Raw genomic sequence first — 20,986 nt, forward strand, 5'->3', positions numbered from 1 at the left:
CACAGTCCCATTTTCAAGCTATGCACAACATTATACAAGATCTCAGGCAGTACCCCATGACTAGTACAAGGAATTGCCTAAAACTCGTCTGGCACATGGCATCTTGCCCGTACATAGTGCAACGCGCAAGACTCAGACCTCTCCAGGCCTGGCTAGCATCAGTGTATTGACTGGTCAAAGTAGTCACATTCTCACTGCGGGTTCTTGAGACTCTTCAGTGGTGACTCGATCTGCGAATGGTGTGCACAGGGGTCCCTTTCTCCAAACAGCACTCCTTGCTGTGTCTGGTTACCGACGCATCAGCAGTAGGATGGAGAGCACACTTCAGAGAGCACAGAACTCAGGGCCTCTGGTCTCCAGCGAAGCTGTTTCTACTCTCAGTTCCCTGATACTGATGTGCAGTTCGTCTGCTGTGTCAAAACTTGTAGGCTCATTTGGAAGGCAGATGCGTATCAGTGCTGACAGACAATACAACAACAACGTTTTATATAAACAGACAGGGTGGAGCACACTCCTCTCCCCTATGTCAGGAAGCCCTCAAGCTCTGGGACTTCTGCATAGCCCACTTGATACTCCTGGAGGATTCCTACCTCCCCGGATCGCAGAACGAGCTAGTGGATCGTCTCAGCAGATCTTTTCACAATCACAAGTGGTCCATTCACCCGGACGTGGTAAACAACATTTTCCAATGGTGGGGAGTTCCCCAAATCTCTCTCTTGCCACAAAGAGCAACAGGAAGTGCCTACAGTTCTGCTCCTTCCTGAATCAGTCTGGGCTCACTAAATTAAATTAAATAATTAAATTAATTAATTAAATTAATTCACTGGCACACAGGTTTCTCCTTCCATGGAAGGCCAACCTGTTCTACACGTTCCCACCTATCCCGCTCATTCACAAGGTCCTCCTCAAGATCCGCAGAATCAGTGATACTGATGGTGCCAGCCTGGCCCTGCCAGCATTGGTACACCATGCTGCTGGAGTGATTAGTGGACACCCCAATCACCCAACTTTAGTTCCGGATTTGATCACCCAGCTTTCTGGCCAGCTCCAGCATCCCAAATCTCACATCTTTCCACCTCATAGCTTAGAAGCTGCATGGTTACACCCGATAGAGCTCACATGCTCAGATCATGTTAGGGAGGTACTCCTTGGCAGTAGGAAATCATCCACCAGGGCTACCTACTTAGACAAGTGGAAGAGAGTCTCAATTTGGTGTTTGCAGAGCTATACCTCTCCAATGCAATCTTCGGTACCCTTTATCTTGGCCCATCTGCTAAATTTGAAGCAGCAGGTTTGTCACTCTCATCGATAAAGGTTCACCTGGCCGCCATTTCAGTGTTCCAGCCAGGAGAGGCAGGCCACTCAGTCTTTGCTAACCCGATGGTGCTGCATTTTCTTAAAGGACTGGATAGCCTGTACTCACAGGATTGGCAACCGACCCTGCTTGGGACCTTAATCTGGTGCTTTCAAGGCAGACGGGGCCTCCATTCGAGCCATTGGCAACATGCTCACTGCTCTATCGATCATGGAAGGTAGCTTTCCTGGTCGCAATAACTTCAGCTAGAAGGGTGTCCAAGCTCAACACCCTCACATCTGACCCTCCGTATGTCATCTTTTACAAGGATAAGATGCAACTTTGGCCGCACCTGGCCTTTCTCCCTAAGGTCGTCTTACATTTTCATGCCAACCAAGACATCTTTCTCCCAGTTTTTTCCCCCGAACTCTCACCTAACAGCCAGGAGCAGAGGCTCCACTCCCTGGACGTTTGGCATGCATTGGCTTTTTATATTGAGCGAACAAAGCTGTTTCATAAATTGAACCAGCTGTTCGTTTGTGATGGCGGACAGGATGAAGGGCCTCCCAGTGTCCTCCCAAAGGATATCATCATGGATCATCCAAGAATGCTACGATCTGGCAAACATACCTGTCCCTGCGCTGAAGGTTCATTCCACTAGTGCTCAGGCTTCCTTGGTGACTTTCCTGGCCCAGATCCCGATATAGGAGATCTGTAGAATGGCAACATGGTCCTTGGTCCACACTTTTACTTCTCATTATGCCATTACCCAGCATGCCAGAAACGATGCAGCATTTGGCAAAGCGGTGCTTCAGTCAGCAATTCCATAAACTCCACAGAACTTGGCCTCGTCCACCCGTCCATCTACATCTAAGCCACAATTTTGAAGTCTTGGTCGAGGGTATGCACGACCTCCCCACACCTCTAGTGCCAACAGATACCCCATCCCACAATTTTGGTGGTTCTTCACACAGCGCACAGTCAACCTGTGGAACTCCTTGCCTGAGGAAGTTGTGAAGGCTAGGACTATAACAGGGTTTAAAAGAGAACTAGATAAATTCATGGTGGTTAAGTCCATTAATGGCTACTAGCCAGGATGGGTAAGGAATCGTGTCCCTAGCCTCTGTTTGTCACAGGATGGAGATGGACGGCAGGAGAGAGATCGCTTGATCATTACCTGTTAGGTTCACTCCCTCTGGGGCACCTGGCATTGGCCACTGTCGGTAGACAGGATACTGGGCTGGATGGATCTTTTGGTCTGACCCAGTATGGCCGTTCTTATGTTGTACGCCCATTTTACCATGCCTGGGCTGCGATAACCACAGATCAATGGGTTTTGGAGATCATACAATCTGGCTACACCATTCCTTTCACAGCCATCCCCCCTCCCCTCCTTCCTTCCCCATCCCTCTTCAGGAACCGCTCTCACGAGCACCTTCTGCAACAGGAAGTAGACCACCTCCTACTGCTGGGTGCTGTAGAACTAGTACCACATCAATACCGAGGGAGGGGTTTTTATTCCAAATATTTCCTGACAGAGAAGAAAGGAGGGGGATGGAGACCAATCTTAGATCTCCGAAAACCCAACAGGTTCGTACACAACCACAGGTTCAAAATGGTCACGCTGGCCACAATAATCCCAGTGCTAGACGGGGGAGGGGGGACTGGTTTGCAGCCCTTGACCTCCAAGATGCATACTTCCATATTACAATACATCCTGCCCACAGACGGTTTCTGCGATTCACAGTAGGATCCAACACTATCAATACAGGGTCCTTCTCTTTGGACTGTCCACCGCTCCCCACGTATTCTCAAAAACACCACAATAGACCAGTTTCATCAGCTAGATCTACAGTTAAACTAATAGAAATCCACCCTGGAACCAACCCAGCGATTGGAGTTTATCGGAGCCGACCTAGACTCCGTACAAGCCAAGGCTGTATTTCCAAACCATGGATTCACTACATTGACCAGTCTTATTTCCATGGTGACCATTTGCCCGCAAACTTCAGTGAGGACATGCCTTCAGATTCTGGGATGTATGGCAGCTACGACTTTTGTAGTAAAGTATGCCAGACTCCATATGCACTGTCTGCAGCACTGGTTAAGCACAGTCTATGCACCCAGCAAAGACTCAACAGACTTGTGACACTGCCACCAAGGTTTATCCTCTCCCTACAATGGTGGACACAGCTAGGGAATGTATGCTCCGGGATTCCCTTTCAACAAGACCCCCCCCCCCCCCCGTCGGTGATTATTACAACAGATGCCTCCCTGATAGGTTGGGGTGCCCACTTGGGTCACGACAATGTACAAGGCAAGTGGTCCGCAACGGAAACCCGACTACATATCAATCTCCTGGAACTCCTCTTGGTACACAATGCATGCCGACACTTCCTCCCACTCATACGAGAAACCTCAGTCTCTATTCTCACCGACAATGTGGCGTGCATGTTTTACATCAATCGCCAAGGAGGAGCCAGGTCTCACTAGCTATGCGTAGAAGCCATGAATTTATGGAACTTCTGCATCTGCAACAGTATAAACATCACAGCATCATACCTACCAGGATGCCAAAACATTGCAGCCGACAACCTCAGCAGACACTTCTCATAGGAAGACAAGTGGGAAATCCATGACAATGTTCTAGGCACGATATTCCAAAATTGGGGTCACCCAGTAATTGACTTTTTTCACCTCAGCGACAAATCAGAAATGTCGACTATTTTGCTCCAGGGCAGGCCTGGCACCGGGATCGTTAGGGGATGCTTTCCTCATCCCATGGAACGCGTCACTCATGTACGCCTTTCCGCCGATACCACTGCTCCCAAGGGTCATCTGCAAGATATGACTTGACAGAGCATACATCATTCTCATTGTTCCCACATGGCCCAGACAGACTTGGTTTCCATACCTCTCACATCTAGCAGTCTGTGCCTCACAACTGCTGCCTTTCCAGACGGACCTCCTGTCCCAGAACAAGGGTCTGATGCTCCATCAAGACCCAGTGAAACTCCATCTCAAAGCATGGCTCCTCCCTGGTTCCAACATGGGGAATTGAAGTGTTCGGAAAAAGTAAAACAGGTCTTAGTAAATAGCCGTCACCTCACGACTAGAAATACTTAACGCCACAAGTGGAGAAGATTCTCCCTTTGGTGTCAGCAAAAACAGCTGGACAGGACCACGGCGCCTCTATCTATGATCCTAGACTACCTACTAGAACCTAAGGAACGGAGTTAGCCATAAGTTCTATTAAAGTACACCTGGCTGCCATCATGGCCCTCCACAAACAGATAGAAGGGGCTTCAATATTCGCTCACCTGATTACACGGCGCTTTCTAGCAGGTATACAGAACATGTACCCAGAAGTACGCCAACCTGCACCACCATGGGATCTCAATCTTGTGCTCAAATGTCTCACAAGACCACCCTTCCAACTTCTAGCAACCTGCTCGCTCCTACATATGTCAACGAAAGTCACATTCCTAGTGGCAATCACGTCTGCAAGATGTGTCAGCGAAATAGGAGCATTGACGGCTGAACCACCATACACTGTATTTACCAAAGACAAAATCATGTTACATCCTCACCCAAAATTCTTGCCTAAAGTGGCTACAAATTTTCATATTAACCAAACCATACACTTACCTGCCTTCTATCCCAAGCCACATAACGATTCTCGAGAAGCAATGTTGCATATGCTTGATGTCAGATGGGCTGTAGCCTTCTACTTGGACAGGACTAAACCATTTTGCAAGTCACCAAGACTATTGTCTCTACAGCAGAGCGCACCAAGGGCTCTACAATATCTACCCAGAGACTCTCCAAATGGGTCTCTACCTGTATTCAAACTTGCTACCACCTGCATCACAAAGAACCCCCTGTGGGCATCAGATCCCACTCAACGCGAGCCATGGCAACATCGATTGCATTCTTGAACAATGTCCCCTTAATAGATATTTGTAGAGCTGCAACCTGGACATTGGAGCACACTTTTGCAAAGCATTACACTATCACCTAAGGCCTTGTCTCAGACTGTCGTTGACCTCACAGTGCTCTCATCACACACTTATACATAACTCTGAACCCCTACCACCTCTGGTGGGGTACTGCTCTACAAGCACCTACAGTGACGCACTCACAGGGACACCACTCGAAGAGGAAGAAGTTACTCATCTTGTGCAGTAATGATGGTTCTTCAAGATGTGTCCCCCTGTGGGTGCTCCACTACCCATCTTCCTCCCCTCTACTTCGGAGTTCACACAGCCGAGCTCTGTGGTAGAGAAGGAACGGAGGGGATGGTGGGGGATGTGTGTGCTACAGGAGGTTCTAATGGCTGCACGAGACGACTCCTTTGTGCGCCCTTCCCCCGACCGAGTACTGCTGCGAGAAATCTCTGGCACAGGGACGCACCGACACCTAGAGTGGAGAACCCACAGGGACACACATCTCGAAGAACCATCGTTACTGCACAAGGTGAGTAACTTCTTCTTCTTCTCTCTGTTCCAGTGAACAGTTTCACCAGGAGAGACTGAGCAAAATAGCCTGTAGTCTGATGGTTAAAATGCCCACCTGTCAGGGGGAAGACCTAATGGACCTGAGTTTCAAGTCCCTGCTAAAGAGAGGGGATTCAAACCTGGGTCTCCCACATCCCAGGAAGTGCCCTAACCACTGGGCTACACGCACACATTTGTTGGCCTGAAACAGACTTCCAATTTGCTGACAAATTCCAAACATTTTCAAAACAGAAAATATTTTTTCTTATTTATTTTTAAGTTTGTAGGCCAATCTGAAAAATCAATTATCTGTCCAGCTCTACTAGACAGTACTGCTTGTACTCCATCTCTAAAGACTCTGTACTGTCTTCACTCAGACTGCTCACAGGAATGGAGATCGACACAGGATAGGATAGACTAAACAGGGTTTATTTACAAGAGTATTTATATACAAATTCATATTCTGGCCTTAGCAGCCTAGCTCATTGCATTGGCATACCTGCTGTCAGGTGTGGCTCTGTTTTTTGTTGCCCCAAGCACGGCAGTCAGGCGGTCCGCTGGTCATGCGGATTCGGCGGCGTTTCTGCGGGTGTACCCGCCGCCGAATTGCCGCCGAAGCCGTGGGACCAGTGGACCTCCCACAGGCATGCCGCCGAAGGCATACTGCGCTGGTGCCTGGAGCCGCCCCTGCCTGCTGTCTTGCTCTTGCTGTCTGTCTCAGAGGTGGCCAATACGAGAGAGTCATTCCCCATGCTTGTCTTAAAGGGAGAGTGCACCAGTTCTCTAACCACGCTTGAATACCATACAGAGTGTTCTGCTGTTTCTTGCAGTTCTGTTTCCAAGGCATGAGAGTCTAGTCACTCCCACTTTCTGGAATTTTTGTTTCTTTGGCATGTACCTCCATTGAGTTGGTAAGATTTTTGGAATGGTTTTTCTCGTTGTTGGGTCATGTTCTGCATCTTCCCAGCTTTTTATTGGTGAAGGCTGATGTGTTTGGGAGGTAATTTTTACCTCTTTTATTTAATAAATAAATAAAAGAAAAGAACTTAAACCTTGTTCCTTGATGGTATTTGTCTTTGTTCTTTCAACCGTTTTAGTAGTTACTATATAACGTTTTCCTTTGGACATCTTTGAGCTCATTGCTTTCCAGGAGTAAGAATTCTGCACAGATGATATCTTCAGAGGACAGAAAACTACTTAAATTCCATTCTGTTTCATTAGAGATATCATCTTGCAAGATTCTCAGTCTCCCATCGGCCCTCAGAGTTTGGAGTGTGGTGTTTGTTTGTTACTGATTGTTATGTATGTACATGTACTGAGTTTATTGCTTCTGCTTTTGAGGACTGATTTTTCCAAATAGATGGTGATTGGCTTAATTTGAGGGAGGTCAGTCACAAACTAATTGTAACGTTCAAGACAGTTGCTGTAGGTGCAGGTAAGAAGTGTGTGGAGGAGAGGTTGGCTCACACCCTTAAGAGACAATAGTACTTTCAGGCAGTTTCACCTATATCAGACTTAGATGCTGAAACCCAGGAGTGAGAATCCTGCAAGATGATATATTCCAAGATTCAGAGCCCTTTACTACTTATTAGATATGATAATAAATATATACAATAAGAGATTGTTGTATGAAATTGCTGCTCTGGTGTAAAAATCAATATATCAGATTATTATTCCATGGCATTACAATAAGCATCTTGTTTTAGCTTCCCTGAATTAATTTAGATAAACATGTCATTTTTGTTCTACTTTTGGTAGTTTAAAAAAAAAATCTGATTTCATTAGGATGACTTTTTTTAAAAGGAACAGTTTGATTTCTTGATAGAGTTCAAAATCTATGAACAAATCCTTAATTTTAATTCAGACTTTGTTTATGATGTGACAAATTTATTAACAAAAAGTAAAAAAAAAAAAGCATTAAAATCATTTTAGAGAGAATTAACTTGATTAATGAAAACTTGATTAGTGAAATAATTTGTGACTTTACAAAGAGCTAATTAATTTTGACTAAAACATTTTTATATTAATGTTTTTTAAACTGGTACAATTATATAACTAAAAGTGTGTGTGTGTGTGTGTGTGTGTGTCTTTGTTTTTCCTGTGCCAGAGAGAATTATTCCTTTTCCCTCAAATGTGATATACAGCCCAGGATGGGCAATTTTCAGCCTCGGATTGATGACAAATTTAAGATCAGATGCATCCTTGAGCCAATACGGCTAGAATTGGTTACTGTGTGATGCACCAGAAAGGGCAGATTTCCAATTTTTCATTAGAATAAAGAACTTCTTGTCCTACAAAAAATATTGAAGTATCAAGCCTAAAATATTGTGTCATGGTATGAAAAGACATTTTAAGGTCTGTGTGTATTTCAAGGATTACTTTTTAAAAATTTCCTTTCCTTCAAAACCTATTTAGTTAGACTCAGGCTGCCTGGAGAGCCTGGTTTTACAGGAGAGGGTTATGAAAACTGGTTCCAATCAAAGCTTAACATTGTAAGACATTTCTAAATTACCTTTTCCATAAAATGGCAAATTATAGGGGTTTCCATTAATTGACATCACAAGCACTATATTCAATCTACAGAACTACCTTGAAAAGCTTTGAATCAATTGGAAATGCATGACAGTTCCCATGCAAAGGTGATGTCATTGCTAAGAGAATTTACTTCCCAGCTGCCTCATTTCCTCTGCCACCACTGCAAAGAGCAAATGAGACTTTTATTTGTGTCCTCAAGACTAGGTTTTTCCTTAGATCTATCTTAAGAGCTTATTGTAAGTAGTTTGCATAGAGTAGTATACGATAGTTTACTTGTCCCTTTGGCACCTTAAGCGCTTCAAGAGGTGTGGCAATTATACCAGAGATTGATACCCACATCCATTGCCTTCTGTGTCTGGGTGAGACTTAGTACCTCAATGCACTTTTTGCCACATCTTCACTCTCTGCTCCACAAGGAGGAGACACTTGAGATTTATTGGTTTGAATAACATTACAACAGTGACTATTAAGGCTCATGTTTTATAGTATAAACTGATCACAGGCAGGAGTCGGAAAGAAATTACCCATGTATGGGATAATATTGTGCAAATAAGTGAATGCTGAGTATTTAAACTTACCTCTGAACCATCCTGTACTGGCTTCTGTCAAACAAGATGTCTGTCCTTTATATTCTTAATTAATGTAGCTCTCTGGTATAAGAATCTATTCTGTACCTTTTCCCCCATAAAAACAATATATTATTTCTAAGGTTGTCGATTAATCGCAGTTAACTCACGCAATTAACTCAAAAAATTAATCCCGATTAATTGTAGTTTTAATCATACTGTTAAATAATAGGATACCAATTGAAAATTATTAATATTTGTGGATGTTTTTCTACAATTTCAAATATATTGATTTCAATTACAACACAGAATACAAAGTGTACAGTGCTCACTTTATATTATTTTTGATTACAAATATTTGCACTGTAAAAATGGTAAACAAAAGAAATAGTATTTTTCAATTCAACTCATACAAGTACTGTAGTTCAATCTCTTTATTGTGAAAGTGCAACTTACAAATGTAGATTTTTTTGTTTGTTTTGTTTTTGAGTGCAGTTATGTAACAATGTAAAACTTTAGAGCCTACAAGTCCACTCAGTCCTTCTTGTTCAGCCAGTCACTCAGAGAAACAAGTTTTGTAGTAGGCATTGCAAGGTATTTACCTGCCAGATATGCTAACATTCGTATGCCCCTTCATGCTTCGGCCATCATTCCAGAGGACATGCTTCCATCCTGACAATGCTCATGAAAAAAATCAATGCGTTTAATTAAATTTGTGACTCAACTTTGTGCGGGAGAATTATATGACTCCTGTTCTGTTTTACCCACATTCTGCCATATAGTTCATGTTTTAGCAGTCTTGGATGATGACCCAGAACATGTTCGTTTTAAGAACATTTTCACTGCAGATTTGAGAAAATGTAAAGAAGGTACCAATGTGAGATTTCTAAAGATAGCTATTGCACTCGACCTTAGGTTTAAAAAGCTGTAGTGCCTTCCAAAATCTGAGAGGGATGAGATGTGAAGCATGCTTTCGGAAGTTTTAAAAGAGCAACACTCCATTGTGGAAACTATAGAACCTGAACTACCAAAAAAGAAAATCAGTCTTCTGCTGGTGGCATCTGACTCAGATTATTAAAATGAACATGCGTTGATCTGTACTGCTTTGGATCATTATCAAACAGAACTCGTCATCTGCATGGATGCATGTCCTCTGGAATGGTGGTTGAAGCATGAAGGGACATATGAATCTTTAGCGCATCTGGCATGTAAATATCTTGTGATGCCGGCTACAACAGTGCCATGCGAACGGCTGTTCTCACTTTCAGGTAACATTGTAAACTAGAAGTGGGCAGCATTATCTCCCACAAATGTAAACAAACTTGTTTGTCTGAGTGATTGCTGAACAAAGAAGTAGGACTGAGTGGACTTGCAGGCTCTAAAGTTTTTTTACATTGTTTTATTTTTGAATGCAGTTTGTTTTTTGTACATAATTATTTATTTGTAAGTTCAACTTTCATGATAAAGAGATTGCACTACAGTACTTGTATCAAGTTAATTGAAATATACTATTTTGTTTTTTTACAGTGAAAATATTTATAATAGAAAGTGAGCACTGTATATTTTGTATTCTGTGTTGTAATTGAAATCAATATATTTGAAAATGTAGAAAACATCCAAAAATATTTAAATAAATGGTATTCTATTATTGTTTAACAGCGCGATTAATCGCAATTAATTTTTTTAATCACTTGACAGCCCTAATTATTTCCTCTCTTGCTAATTTTTTAGTTTGTTGCATTAAAAGTTATTTTATAGCTACTGCTGCTAACATAATGGTAGCAATTATACATAACTAAACACTTTGTAGTAAGACATCACAAAATAAAGACGTTTCATTATCTTCCAAATTGTTTTTGGAGTTTTGTTCGAACAAATTCCTCAAGAAACAGTACACCTTTTAAGAACTGTTAAATTGCAGTTTTTTCCAACTTCTCAGCAGCTCTTTTTTTTAGCACACCTGGTGGAAGAGTTGAAATGGCCATCCTATCCCATATGAAGATTTTTGCTATCTCTTCTCTGATTTGTAGCTCTAAACTAATTATTTTATCAAATAAATAACATTCCATTTACCACATTCCCAAGATACTCTCTCACTTTCTTTGAGCCCTATTCATTGTCTTTAACCCAATCCTTGCACAGCACAGTTGGAGACAAACACTTGTGTTTCAAGGTACGAATTATACTATTTAAAATGCAAGACGACCGAGTCCTCTTTCAGCAGTCTGAGTAGCAATGGCACATTCTAGTATTCAGCTTGAGTTAGCTGTAGCCTGTCTCATGGAGGATATTAATTTATGGCTTTGTACCTCCTAGCCATGAAATACAAACTATTTATGGTTTCCTTTATGATAAGATACTTAAAATCATGTCTGTGGAATTTTGGCTGCTGGCATGGGAAGTTTTCGCTACATGGTATTAAATCATTCTGAGGTATATATTTGCTGTTTGTTTTCAGAGGAATTCCAGGGAAGAAATGTGGAACAATCATAGTGACAGCAGAGGAGCTGAACTGTTGCAGGGTAAGTTAATGTTTGCACTGCTTCTTAAACAATTTGTTTTTACGGTACTAATGTAATCTGATATTGGACCAGTTTTTTAAAGATACAGTTTACAAATGGGGTAAAAGAAATAGGAACACAATTACCTTTGTATGAAATTCTTTATTTATTGCTTCACTTAATTGTTCTTTTCAGTTACTATTAACCTGAATAGTAGAGAACTGAAGAACAATTTGGAGCACAGAGACGTTCATATTAAACCTACTCTTATTGTTCCCCAAATTAATCAATATGAATCTCTTCTTAGTTTCTTAATCCCCAAATGCTAGTAAATTGTTTAACTATGTGAGTTATGGAGTTATATGTCCATTATGAGATTTTTTGAGAGAGAGAAGTGAGTAGCAAGAACAGCAGCAAGCAAAAGAAATCTTTGTAGTTTTAGCTTTGTAATTCAAAGTTTGTCTATTTTGTACTTTGTGTGGCTAAAACAATTAAAAAAAAGTTTATTGAAATAAATAATATTTGGTATGAAAAGGAATAGCCCCAAAAAAGAGGCTAAATTTAAAAACGTTTAAAAAGATTGTCCCAGCCCAGTGATACTTGTGAGTGTCTAAATGTGGAAAAGCTGTAGGGACCAGGGAAGGAAGGGGAGAGTGAGGAGAGATTATTGTTATGGATAACAAGGAATGATTGATTCCTGAAGGGAGTTTTGAGGAGATTACTAAATAGAAGGATGGGGTTTATTGGAAAGAAAGTGAGATATTTTTCCAAGTGTAAGTGGTAACATAAGAGACGGTACAAAGTCAAGAAAGCAAAAACTAAGTGTAGGGATCAATAAAGCAAGGTACACCTCTACCCTGATATAACACGAATTCGGATATAACGCGGTAAAGCAGTGCTCCGGGGGGGGGGGGGGCTGCGCACTCTGGCGGATCAAAGCAAGTTCGATATAACGTAGTTTCACCTATAACGCGGTAAGATTTTTTGGCTCCCGAGGACAGCGTTATATCGAGGTAGAGGTGTATTTGGTAAAAAGCATAAGGAGCAAATAAGGAAGCAAATAAGCAAATAGAATGAAATTAAATCAAAGACATAAACAGGATGAAGTATGTAGAGGCTTGAAGGGATTTGTTAAGGGCTTTAATTTTTAGTAATTGGTAGTTTCATGCTGATTTTTATTCAACTGTTTTGACTTTTTTTACTGGATAAGTTTTTCCCATTTTTTTTCTCAATTTTTGCAGTAGTAACGTGTTTGTATCTTTACTGATGTATCCCAACATACTATACCCTGACAACTTACCATAATGCTTTTTTATGTTCTATTTTCTGTTTGTTTATTTAAAATATTTTATTAAGAACCCTAAATCCTGTGCCTTATTTCTAGTTTACTAAGGCTTGTATGTCCAATTGCAGAGCAGAAACTGTTTTAAATTGCATATTGCCCTAAAATGTAAATAATTATACAGATTATCCATTGCCTTTGGCAGCCCAACAGATTCCAAATGTAGTGACCTTCAGGGTACAATGTAATGCCTAATTCTTCTTCGAGTGCTTGTTTATGTCCATTCCAATCAGGTGTGTGTGCACACACGTGCACAGTGGCCAGAAGATTTTTCCCATAGCAGCATCCATTGGATCGGTCTAGGCGCCCCCTGGAGTCGCGTCTTTATGGCGCTTAATATAGAGCCCTGCTGACCCGCCACCCCTTCAGTTCCATCTTACCGCCAGTGACGGTTGGCTGGAACTTCCCGTAGTCCTTGTTAGCAAGCACATTCTATAGTTCTTTAGTAACTAGTAATTAGTAATTTTTTCCATAGCAGCATCCGTTGGGTTGGTCTGGGCACCCCCTGGAGTCGTGCCTTCATGGCGCTCAATATAAAGACCTGCTGACCCGCCATCACTTCAGTTCCTTCTTACCGCCAGTGACGGTTGGCTGGAACTTCCCGTAGTCCATGCTTAGGAAGCACATTGTACAGTTCTTTGTATATAGTTTACCTTAGTTGTTAGTAATTAGAGTTCTTGGAGGTTCCCCCCCGCATTTCGACTTCCCGGAGCCGTGGTATGCCGCGATCCCTGGGGTTTTAAAAACTGTGTGGCCTGCGCGAAGTGCAATCCACACTCTTCATGCTTACATTGTCTAGGGGAGGGTCACCAAAAGGATCACCATAAGATCTGCCACGAGTTCCGCCCTAGAACTCTTAAAGAAAGGGAACAGTGGCTTAAAGTGATCCTCATGGAGGAAGCTCTATGCCCCTATTTGGACCCGGGCTCAGGGGACCCGGCCCCTAACACATCCTCCTCGATGCAGAGCGCCCCAGCACCGTCCTCAAGCTTGGTGCTGAGAAAAGATTCGTCCCGGGATGCTCGGCACAGGCACGGCACCTCCCGAGCCCAGCAGAGAGCAGGCACCGATTCCACTCGCCGGTGCCTCAGAAGAAAAAGAAGCCGGACAATTGGTCAGCTCCGGCTAAATCCAGAGAAGTGAGACCCCCAGCGGGCCACAGCTCCGGATCCCCTACTGGGGCCGCGTCGACTCCTGCCCAGGCGAGGCAGTTGAGTCCGTGCTCCCCATGGTCACCGGTCCCTACGTACCAGCAGCTACAGCTCCCTTCGATGCCGGAAGCTTTCGAAGCTGCTGCACCTTACGGCACTGTTCTCGCCCTCGAGGAGGGAGAAACCTTCAGCATTGGCGGTCCCACCCCGCCCCCAGGTGCAGTCAAGAGGGAAGCCTGCAATGATGTCCAGGCACTCCCCCACTCAATGTCCTTCAGCACTGGCCCACTCAGACAGAGAACCTACTCACTCCCTGAGCTCTTGACTCTCAAGGCACCGAGACTCGGCTCCTCCGTGGTCTTCCGTCTCAGAGACCTTGGAGTCAGAGTCTGACTTCTACCAATCTAGGAGGAGTAGGAGGCAAAGATCGAGGTCATGGAGAGACAGGAGAGAGCCCCAAGCGTGGCCATTGCAGTGGCAGAATCCATCACCGTAGCCATTCTGGACCCCCTCGCCCTTTCACCAAAGCCAGGCAGGGAATCAAGGGCACCGCGCCGTCTCCTGTGGCCTTAATCACCTTCGTCCTGCCATCAACTCTGCAGCTTGCCTCGGCCCCTGCCAACACCTCCAGCTGCGGCACCGTTGCAGGCACTGACCTAGACACTGACCTCCGCTCCGGTGACTCGTCCAACTTTGGTGCCGGCACTGATCTCGACGCCGACTATGGCACAGGCACTCACCATCCTGGCACCAGTGCCGGCGATGGACCCGCCACTTTCATCAGCGCAGACGGGTTTGGCACTGGTTCCATCAATGGTTCCACCGGTGTTGCTGATGACTGCGCCAACACCGGGTTCGGCGTCGACAGCCCCGGCGCCAGCGAGCGCTCCATCGGACCTACACTGCTCTGAGAGTCGTGGGACTCCCTGGGAGTGGATGGCAGGGAGCATCTACTTCTTATAAGTGTTTCCTCCTCATCGTTGCCAGATAAGGTATTGGTGGGCACAGCCGTAGCCCCGACACTTGAGGACAACAGGGTGCTGCAGAAGTTGCTACAAAGGGCTGCTCAGGGTCTGGGCATTAAGGCCGAGGAGGTAGTTGAGGAGGCTGATCCTATGGTGGATATCCTAGCCCCCTCAGGACCTTCCGATATTGCCCTTCCATTCATTAAAACCATTGTGGACACCACCAAGACCCTGTGGCAGATCCCAGTTTCCTTGCCACCCACTGCCAAGCACAATGAGAGATGTTATTTCGTGCCCTCCAAAGGGTATGAACATTTGTATTCCCACCCACCTCCCGACTCTCTTGTTGTGGATGCTGCTAACCAGCATGAGAGGAGGGTTTCTAAGGACCCTCCCCAAAAAAACAGGGAGGCTAAGTGACTAGACCTTGTCAGGGGAGAGGTCTAGTCTACAGGGGTTCTGCAGCTCCATTTTTCGAACCAGCAGGCCATCGTCAGCAGGTACTCTTATACCACCAGTGCAGCGATGGCCAAATTTATGGAGCGCCTCCCTTCAGACTCCTGAACCGAGTTCTCGGCCTTGGTGGAGGAGGGGAAGCTAGTCTCCCGGGCTTCCCTCCAGGCCGTGTAGGATGGTGCAGATGCCACCACTAGGGTCATGACTACTGGGGTGGCCATGAGAAGGGGCTCTTGGCTCCAAATCTCGGGGCTCCCTTATGAGGTCCAACAAACTATTCAGCATCTCCCATTTGAGGGTCTGATGCTTTTTTCTGAGAAGACAGACAAGAGGCTACACAGTCTGAAAGACTCATGGGCCACTCTCAAGTCTTTGGGCCTGCACACTCCCTCCACACAGCGGAGACACTTCAGACTGCAACCTCCTCCAAGATTCCATCAGCAGAACCGCCAGGACGGTTCTCAGAGGAGGAACAGGAGTGGCAGGAGGAAACAACACCCATCTTCAGGCCAGGGCTCTGGCCAACCCAAACCGCCTTCTGGCCCTAAAGCGGCCTTTTGAAGGTGCGGTCAAGGATGGCCACCAGATCAGAGACTGGATCTACCCCACCTTACCTTTTCCTCCCGACTGTCTCCTTTCTACCATGCCTGGTCTCGTATCACTTCGGACCGCTGGATGCTCCGCATGGTAGAGAAGGGATACTCTATCCAATTCTGTGCCCTCCCGCCTTTCCACCCTCCTTCTCTATCCCCCTTCAGGGACCCTTCTCACGAGCAGCTCCAGGGGTGCAGTTGCTCCTATCGCTAGGGGCAGTGGAGGAGGTTCCTCAAGGACACGGGCGAGGGCTTTTGTTCCCGGTATTCCTAATACCTAAAGCCAAAGGTGGCCTCAGGCCTATCCTGGACCTGTGAGAATGTAACACGTTCATGAAGAAACTCTGGTTCTGCATGGTTTCCTGGGCCTCCATCATCACCTCGCTAGATCCAGCAGACTAGTATGCTGTCCTCGACTTGAAGGACGCATATTTTCATATCGTAATCTCTCAGCCCCACAGGAAGTACCTCAGATTTGTGGTCAATAGTACCCACTACCAATTTACCGTCCTCCCGTTCGGCCTGTCAGCAGTACGTCAAGTCTTCACCACGTGCACGGCAGTCGTCGTCGCGTTATTGCAAAGGCACCAGGTACAGGTATTTCCGTTCCTCAATGACTGGCTGATCAAAGGCTGCTCCAGGATCCAAGTGAAAACTCAGGTCAGATTGATCAGAGCCACCTTCAACAGCCTGGATCTACTTCTAAACAAAGCAAAACTGACTCTGTCTCCCGTCCAGAGGATAGAGTTCATAGGGGCAGAACTGGACTCGACCCAAGCCAGGGCATACCTGCTGGAGGCAAGGTTTCAGGCCCTGAACGATATAATTCGAGGCCTCAGATAGTTCCCCACCACTACAGCAAGGAACTGCCTGAAACTTCTTGGACACATGGCTGCCTGTACCTATGTGGTGCAGCATGCCAGACTCACGCTTCGACCGCTTCAGTTGTGGCTCGCATCAGTGTATCGCCCAGCCCGGGACAGCTTGGACAGGATCGTGACCCTGCCTCGCTTGGTCCTCAACTCCCTCCTATGGTGGATCGACGCTCAGGAGGTGTGCTCAAGGGTTCCCTTTACCACCCCACAGCTGTCACTGGTGACGGATACGTCAGGCTTCGGCTGGGGAGCTCATCTGGGAGACCGCAAGACTCCAGGCCTCTGGCCTCAAGCAGATCTGGGTCTCCACATCAATGTCAGAGAGCTGAGAGCGGTGTACCTAGCATGTCAGACCTTCTGTCCTTACCTAACCGGACAATGTTTATCAATCATGACAGACAATACAACAGCAATGTTCTATATCAGCAAACGGGGGTGCACACTCCCCTCCCCTGTGCCAGGAAGCCCTCATGCTTTGGGACTTCTATGTAGAACATTCAATACACCTGCAGGCGTCATACCTCCCCGGGATACAGAACATGCTGGCAGACCACCGCAGCAGGTTGTTTCACAGCCACAAGTGGTCCCTTCACCCGGACGTCACAATTTCAATCTTCCAGAGGTGAGGTTTTCCCCAGGTAGGCCTTTTTGCCACGCGACGCAACAGGAAGTGCCAGCTTTTCTGCTCTTTCCAGAATCACAGCCCAGGCTCGAGCGCGGATTCGTTCCTCCTCCATTGGGGAGGTTCTCTCTCTTATACGTCTTTCCACCCATACCACTCGTTCACAAGGTGCTTCTCAAGATCTGCAGAGATGGAGCTCAGGTCATACTGATAGCACTACCCTGGCCCCATCAGCACTGGTACACATCTCACCTAGACGTTCTGTGGGAGTCCCAATTACCTTGCCACTCTTCCCGGACCTTCTCGCACAAGATCACGGATGTCTCCAATACCTGAACCTCCAGTTGCTTCATCTAAAGGCGTGGAAGCTCCATGGTTAAATCCGTTGGAGCTTTCCTGTTCAGACCAGGTTAGACAGGTCCTCCTTAGCAGAAGGAAACTCTTTACGGGAGCCACATACCTTGCCAAGTGGAAGAGATTTTTCCATCTGGTTGGAGCCTATGCTAGCTTCAGTGCCACTCATTGTGGACCACTTCCTCCATCAGAAGCAGGAGGGACTCTTGTTGTCTTCGATAAGGGTGCAATTAGCTGCCATCTCGGCCTTCCACCTGGGCGCGCAGGGCCGCTCTGTGTTTGCTAGCACAGTGGTCAGCCGATTCCTAAAAGGGCTCGACAGGCTATACCCTAATGTCCGTCAGCCTGTCCCTGCCTGGGACCTCAACTTGGTCCTTTCATGGGGGTCCACCTTTGAACCGTTAGCAACGTGCTCCCTGCTCTACCTCTCTTACAAGGTGGCGTTCATGGTAGCAATAACCTCAGCCAGGAGAGTGTCTGAGCTCAGGGCCCTGACATCAGACCCTCCCTACACCATGTTCTATAAGGACAAGGTTCAGCTCAGGTCTCATTCTTCTTTCCTCCCAAAGGTTGTGTCACAATTTCACATCAACCAGGACATCTTTCTCCTAGTATTCTACCCTAAGCCACATTCCAGCGGCAGGGAGCAGAAACTCCACTCTCTGGATGTCCACGGGACACTGGCCTTTTACATCGAGAGAATGAAACCTTTCAGAAAATCGGTCCAGTTATTTGTGGGAGTGGCGGACAGGATGAAAGGTCAACCTTTGTCATCCCAATGCATCTCATCATGAATAATGTCCTGTATTCGTGAGTGCTACAGCCTGGCAGGTGTTTCTGCACCTCCGATCACTGCACACTCCACCAGAGCGCAGGCTTCATCTACAGCGTTCCTGGCTTAGGTTCCCACCCAGGAAATCTGTAGTGTGGCGACGTGGTCCTCCATACTCACTTTCACCACGCATTATGCGATTACCCAGCAGGCCAGAGATGATGCGGCCTTCGGACGAGCAGTACTGCAATCGGTGGACAACTCCGACCCTGCCTCCTGAACTTGGGCTTGAGAGTCACCTGATTGGAATGGACATGCACAAGCACTCGAAGAAGAAAAAACGGTTACTCCTCTTCTCGTAACTGTTGTTCTTCGAGATGTGTTCATGTCTATTCCAATACCCACACTCCTTCCCCTCTGTCTGAGTAGCCAGCGAGAAGGAACTAAAGGGGTGGCAGGTTGCCAGGGCTCTATATTGAGCACCATGAAGGTGCGACTCCAGGGGGCGCCCAGACTGACCCGATGGATGATGCTATGCAAAAAATCTTCTGGCCACTGTGCACGCGCACACCTGATTGGAATGGACATGAACAACACATCTCGAAGAACAACAGTTACTAGAAGGTGAGTAACCGTTTTTTTTCTTTTTCAAGTGGCCTCTGCACATTCATACTCGAGATGTGCCAACACTGTGGCTTGGACTGAGGGAACCTTCTAGTAGCAGTGTCTTCTGGAATGCTGCTGTGCACTCTGCCTCTCTTCTCATGACTCTGGGCATTCGAAGGGTGGGAGCTACAAAAGAAGGTGAGGCATGCCAACTGCCTCAGTTCCTTCCAACTGTGATAGGTGAACTAGGAACCCCCTTTTAGGTTCTTGAATCCAGATTCATTGGAATGGATCGTTCCCTGTGCCATCACCTTCTTTAGTTTAGTTAGTTTTGAGTTCTTTTTTGATTAAGGATTTTAGTACCCTGCACAGGTCCTTGGTTCTGATATGTGAGAATTAAAGATAAGACATGGTTCAAGAGGCATGTTTCTTACCCTGCCACTTTTCCTTCTTCAGGTGTATATGTGTATGGAAGTTTGGTGGAAGGTCTTTAGCCCTCTTATTGCTTCATATAGATCATCTTCACCCTGAACTAATACCTTTCCTTGCCCTATCCCTCCTGGAGAGTATTACCTAGACTCTTGGTTCCAGCCTTTCTGACCATGAGATCACCTTCCCTCACTACGGGTTATCATAGGGAATTCCCTACTGGATACTGGCAGAACTGGGAGGTACCACCATGGGCAATGTGGCCATATTGGCCTTCCCTATAGATATTATCCTGAATTTAAAAAGGCTGAAGAAAGACAGCCACAAAGGAAACCTTCTCCCAAAAGGGTTCAAGGGAAATGTCCTACACCAGAACTGTTACACTTGATAGGGACCAAGAGATTTGTCTCAAGCACATTGTCTGAAGAAGAGCTATAGATCCAGATCCAGATGTTCAAACTTTTCCACATAAGAACGTGGGTGCATCATCTTATTCCTCTCCTTGTAGAATATGTGTTCCAGGTTGCAGAAAGAATGGCTGCTACCTTAAACGTCCCTTTGGTAACAAGAGGAAACTACACTTAGTTTTCAGTATTCTGAGTTCATCCTCTAGGAGTAATATTACCTAGTGAATTCTAGGAAGTTTATTACAGCTGGCATAAAATACCTGATTAAACCGAGCATCAGGACTGACAGTTTCTAAAAAAGCAAACTATATGGAGCTGCCTTCTGGTGTCATATTTTTTTTGATGATCCTTCCACTTACAAATTCATTGGTAGTGGTGAATCCTGCCCAAAAGAGCTAAAAGGCGGTTGTGCAGAATGAGGGAGTTATGTGTATTATTTGTAAATATATGTGCCTCAGTTTACCTGTGATATTCTCTTCTCTGACTCTACAGACTTAAGTCAAAGGAAGTTGTAACGGGAAACGAACAGGAAATAAAACAATGGCAAAGATAAGGTGCTATCATAAGCAATAGCCAACATCCTTCAGGAACAATGGAGAAGCTATTAAATGGGAAATAACTCCTGGCCTGGCGCCCACTAGGCTGACGAAGTTTACTTTTTCTGGGCCAAACCTAGGATCAAAGCGTATAATAAAATCTTAAAGATGCTAGCCTAGCAGGGATGGAGGAAGGGAAGAAAGGGAGAAAGGGTTGTTAGCAGACTGAGCCTGGCACACAGGCTGAATGAGGCAGACAGAAGCTGCAGCAAGCAGTCTGCTTCTCCCAGCCTAGAGAGGAAGGTAACTGGGCTATATGGAACATATCAAAGCTGGCAAGGAAATATTAAGGTGCAGGTAGGGGAAATGAGAATATAAGTCTTTAATTATTTATACCATCTGCTTGGCTTGGTATGTACCTTTGGGTGAATAAATTATACTTTTTTTTTTTTTTTTTTTTTTTTTTTTTTTTTTTTTTTTTTTTTT

At 45.4% G+C, this 20,986-nt stretch overlaps 1 protein-coding gene across 1 annotated transcript in view; it reads left to right on the top strand.

The window, feature by feature from the left end:
* Window positions 1-20,986, top strand: part of CPNE8 (copine 8) — a 258,293-nt gene that overhangs the window by 93,880 nt on the left and 143,427 nt on the right. Inside the window, exon 7 of the mRNA XM_029910832.1 lies at window positions 11,350-11,413. Coding sequence (XP_029766692.1) covers window positions 11,350-11,413 — 64 coding nt within the window. The remainder of the gene's footprint in view (window positions 1-11,349; window positions 11,414-20,986) is intronic.

The sequence above is a fragment of the Terrapene carolina genome, unplaced genomic scaffold, assembly GCF_002925995.2.
Source record: "Terrapene carolina triunguis isolate 2854851 unplaced genomic scaffold, T_m_triunguis-2.0 Scaffold68, whole genome shotgun sequence".
NCBI classification, from domain to species: domain Eukaryota; kingdom Metazoa; phylum Chordata; order Testudines; family Emydidae; genus Terrapene; species Terrapene triunguis.